General features: G+C 30.5%; 1 protein-coding gene across 1 annotated transcript; it reads right to left on the reverse strand.

Annotated features, from left to right (window-relative positions):
- Window positions 1-1,310: 1,310 nt before the first annotated feature.
- On the reverse strand, window positions 1,311-2,492 carry LOC149543743 (putative mediator of RNA polymerase II transcription subunit 26b). The gene has a single exon (XM_089795837.1). The coding sequence runs from the start codon at window positions 2,490-2,492 to the stop codon at window positions 1,311-1,313; it is 1,182 nt and encodes a 393-aa protein (XP_089651963.1).
- Window positions 2,493-5,530: the final 3,038 nt, after the last annotated feature.

Consider the following 5,530-nt stretch of genomic DNA (forward strand, 5'->3'; position numbering starts at 1 on the left):
TGATGGCTAAAATATGACAAAAAGTAATTATTTTATAACTTTGGCTTGTAAGTTTTATGATTTCAATGGTGTTAATTATAGGAACAATTATAATTGAATTATATCTGATTATAGTTCTAGAATAAAACATTAAACAATAATTTGTAGCTACTAAAATTTATGAGAAAATGAGAAATCTTTTCATATCATTACTAAGAATTTTTTTTGGATCATTTTTATTTGAATATAAGATCTTAATTTTTCTAATCTAACAACCAAACTCTATTAATTTTTTTATCTTAATTCTACTTGTTTCCAATTTAAAATTTACAAAAAATACCAACCATATTTTATAAAATAGATTATATATATTATAGAATATGTTTTTAATATTTTCATTAAGTGTTAATTTGTTATTATTTCAGAAAACAAAAACTAAATGAATTTCCATGCACAAATCTACACACCGCAAAATGGTACGTTTTGTTTGTGAGATAGGATTGGTATGTAAATTTTCACTAGGTTTGAACATTACCATTTTTTAGAGAATTTACACAATGTATTGCCATTGACTTTACCATTTGTGCATTCCAACATCCTTTCAGGATTGCAGCTTATTTCGGTTACATTTCCATGATTTCTGCATCCCTTTAAACAAAGCTTAAAGCTGCATTAATGCTGTAGAAGGAACATTTTCTATAGCTGAATAATAGTCCGGTAACTCAGGCCAGCTATGTAAAAAATTTTAGACACAAATATAAGGAACAACTGTTCTTAATTAAAACGTTGATTGGTCAATAATCAGTGACTAAATGTGTAGTTACTAAAGAGTTGTTACAGATTAAGTTTTAAACCAATACCAAAATCGTGAGCATATAATTGAAGTCAAATTTGCTTATAATTATTTTAGCATAACAAGTATATTAATTATATTGACTGGTGAAAGTATAATTTATAATAAGATATATTAATTGTTGAAATTATTTTTATTTATTATATGTTCTAGATAGATAGATAAAGTTATTTTTATGTTACAATTTTATATTTTATATTGTTTATTTGATTCATTCATTTGTTTGTTAGATTAGGTGTCATAAGTTAACATTAAATCAAATGTCAACTTATAATAGAAATAAAATTAATTAATCAAAAATTGGATGTTAACAATCTAGTTTTTGATATTTTTTAAATAAAAATAATTAGTTTCATATGTTATTCACTCAGTTTTCTCATATTAAAACAAATTCTGACGAATATAAAAAAACAAAAAATCAAACACAAATAAGTATATAATAGTTTCTGCTGAAGAGATTACATTCACACTGAGCCCTTTAGTATTTCCATTTACAATTTTCAAATCGTTGTGGATTATGTGATCCTCGTTTAGCTTTGAGCGGCTTTATGAGTTTGTGTCCACTTTTAGGAATGTCTTCCACCATTAGTTTAGTAGTCCTTTGCTTCTTTGCTTTCTCTACTTGTTGGTATTCTTCATGAAACTTTCTCTTAACCCTTTCAAACTTCACATAATCATTTTGGGATTGGACACAAGTAGGATTTTTGGCTGGCACTAGATCTCTATGTTCATTTGGTTTGTGTCTTGTAGACGGCCTCATAACTCGCACAAAAGATCCAAATGCATGAGTTGGTGTATTCTTTGAAGTTCTATTGCTATTGTTGTTCTTCTGCTTCTGTAAATGTGATTTAATGAACACTTGTTCATTCACATTTGCATCAACATCTTGAACATTTCCATCATCATCCATTCCAACAAAGATCTCATGCATGTCTATTGATGGAGTCCTAGTTAGTAAGAGGGCACCCTGATCAAATGGCGGAGAAAGTAAACCATTATGGTCATCTTTGACATCTTTTGGACAAACATACTCAATAGATGAGTCTACTGGAGGAAAAATCTCTATCCATATGTCAACAAGCTCTTTCCAATAGGAGACAAGCTTCTCAGCTATGGAACGGACTTGTTGCAAATGATGTCTTCTTAATCCATTCACCACCCTCCCAATTTTAGTCACCTCAAGAGTCTCTACAGAGAGTTGCATCAACTCCAATCTTCTCAGACACTCATGCACTTGATTTGGCGACTCCTCAGGGTGTAACAAGATTTGTTTGATCCTCTCAACTTCTCTGACAATAGCTATCTCCTCCTCTATTTCCTCTGTAAGGGTTTCAGCCTCATCAAAAGTGTAATTACTAACCTTCTTTCTCTCCTTGAGATTTTTTCTCTCCTTAAGAATCTCCTGTTTTTCTTGGTGCCCTTCACATCTTGGAACAAACACTCCTCGTTTCCCTTTTATATTATCACCTGCCAATGCCAATGTCAATGCATTGCATTCTCCACACCTAGCAAACCTAGGTGAGTACAATCTCTGAGCAATTCTCTCCCTCCTAGTCATTAATTCTTGAGGGCAATGAGAAGCTGCAACTGAAATGGCATTTTCAATTACACTACATATATCAACCTCCCCACGCCCAAAAACATCCCTCCACCACTCCATGATTATTCCCTCCTATTTTAAAACGTCAATCCAAAACTCCAATAGACTTTTTCAAGGAAAATTTGCAATGTAATCAAAACCTTAAAAAAACAAAGGTTTTTTTACACCCTTAAACAAGACCCTGAAACGACGCAACTGTAACTCCAAAGACAGAGCGTTCAAAGTAACAAGATTTCAACAATGTACATAGCCATGAACTATTGCTGGATTCGAAAAGTCTTTTTGTACAACTGTTTCTTCGAATCATTCCGTTTAGAGCACCCCTAGAGAACCTTTTTGAATTTAGAAACCCAAGAACTTTCTGTTTTTGAATCAATCGCTGTACTCACAAACATCAATTGATTCTCAGCAGGATATAACTTCCTTCGTAGGTGGTATAAGTCTACAGTTTTTATAGGGCAATTTTCTATGACCTCGGCAATACTCTTTACTCGGAAGGAAACTGTAGCGAAAGAACTTCACAAAAAGAGGAAGAGACCAGAATACAAATAGCATAAAATCTTTTCGAAGGTAATGGCATGCACAAATGCTCTATCAAATTTTCAATGTGTACATATTTATTATAAAAATATAAAAAATAGGCCAACGTATAACAAAAATAAATACAATAAATTTGATTATAATTTTATAGTATTGCTTTATTAGATTGTTTATATAATGATGTCTATCTCATTATTGAAGTATATTTGTTGTTGAAATAAAAAACAATTCTAATGGTTTAATGTAATTTTTTTTTACTATGGAGGAATAGTAGAATTAAAATAATTTTTTGAGGAGCTACACTTAGAATAAAAATCAAGATTTCAATTCATAAAGGGTCATGAAATAAGTTGTGGTTCCACAAGGTACTATGTGGCTCTTTTTTTGACACTCTTTGTCAACTTTTAGTACACAAAAGTATTTTTACAAATTTGATTTAAAATGAAATTATAGAAAAAATAAAGATCAATATTACTCATTTTATTGAAAAATGATATTAATACTAATTCTATTTTATTTATCATTAAAGACTATAGTGATAACAAATTATATTTATATTATAAGATTTAAATTATAGAAAATCTAGAACCAATAGTCCAAGTCTGGGATTTAGGGGGAAATATAATGATTAAATCAAATGTTATGATCACAATGGAAATGCTTCTTATTAGGTACTTCACGATGAATTTGTTATAGAGCTTCTTTAAATAGGCTGATGCCTACATCCTCTTTCATATCTACCCCTATCAACTTCATTTGGTCTCTAATTGTTGATTGTTGATTATGGATTGTGCTCTATTCTCTTCAATTATACATCCTTTACATTTTCATATCTACACCTTCCTTAGAAACCAATATTTCCTGTTCAAGGAAGTTTATCCTAGATGACCGTTCTTTATGTCCAAGTTTTTATAACTTCACCAAAAAATCCATCTTCATTCTTATCTTAAATCTTCTTTCTTTATGAAAACTCTCCAATCTTCAATATCTACAACTGAGGATCTATTTAGGGGCTATGTTTATAATGGTTATATCATATTAATTTTTTCTAGGGATGGCTAAATCATCAGCTATGTTCTTACTTTGATTTTCATATCTTCTAGAAAATATTTGTGAAAAACTTACTTATGGAATCACTCTACCTTATCTTTTCTTGTAATGCCCTATTTGGGAAGCCTTGGACAAAAAGGATAAAATATGCACATAATAACTTTTTTCTTAATAATAAGTTAATGCACATGATGATCAAGTCACTAAGTGTGAAAATTAAATATCTAAACAAGATACAAACTCAAGGAACATGTAATAAATCACATGCTCTTACATACAACAAGAAGTCTTTCCAATACTTCCAAAGATTCCCAAGTTATAAACAACACACTTAGAATGGACAACAGACATTTTGAGATTAATAAAATGAGAGTGGGACACCACTCGCATAGTGTAAGAGGTAGATATTACTATATCTATCGCAAAAAAGACGTTCTTCTAAACCAAACAGTTTCATTTAACATGATATGGAATTTCAAAACACTAAATTTACATATAAATGGGGCTAAGCATTCACCAATGAGAAAAAATCTGACCTATTATGGATGAGATGGTTTCTACATGAAATAGGGTATCCAAAACCATTTTACATTTTTTGTAGGATGGATAAAAGTGTACTATTTCTAATATCAAAAAATAGGATATAAAATGCTAGCAGAGTATTGTACAATACACTTGAATTAGTCTCAAAATACCAAATACTTTCCATATGAGCCAAAAATAGGTATGTGTTGATAATGTACTTCCCATAAGATCCACACATTGGTCTTATATGAAAATGTATTCTAGGTCATATGACATTACAATCCACTTCATATGGACTCTATTCTAAAAGCCATAAGCTTTGAATCGACTGTCTAATTGATCTTATTCAAAATGTATTGAAAAAGTATTAATGAATTCTATGATATGATGGACCTAAAGACTACTAGAAAATTTACAAAATTTGTTACCATCCACTTGAGTTAAGTATGGGCTTAAATTGGCAGTCATTGTTGGTAAAACATGAAAGGATGTGATTTTTTGAATAATAAAATAGTAGGGATATGAACACCCATGTATGGCATTAAATAAAATATAGATCTACACCAAGGAACTTTAGGTATACATAAATATAGAAGAGTCTTCCACTTGATTAAAAAATAGTGACGCACGAGTAAAGAATAACCATAGAAGGCTATATCAATATTAATACCTACAACATCATATACATGTATACATCAAATATGTATGCAACAAAAAGAGTGAGCATACAAGCTCCATATCTTGTTGATGGAGGAATTTACTAATTGCTCATCAGTCCCCAATATTGTTATAGTTAGAAACATTTCCTAAAACTATGGAACTTGTAGGCTCAACCCATCGTGCTCATAGAGATAATAAGCTAGTCATAGATATAAGGTATACACACAAGAAAAGAGTGGCTAACACACACCAGGGTTTACTTTAGTGGTGAATATTCACCAATTAGAAAATTCCGCACATTGATATACATCGATTTTACAATT

This window comes from Cupressus sempervirens, chromosome 8 (genome assembly GCF_028749045.1).
Source record: "Cupressus sempervirens isolate cs-2001-9-10 chromosome 8, ASM2874904v1, whole genome shotgun sequence".
In the NCBI taxonomy this organism is placed as follows: domain Eukaryota; kingdom Viridiplantae; phylum Streptophyta; class Pinopsida; order Cupressales; family Cupressaceae; genus Cupressus; species Cupressus sempervirens.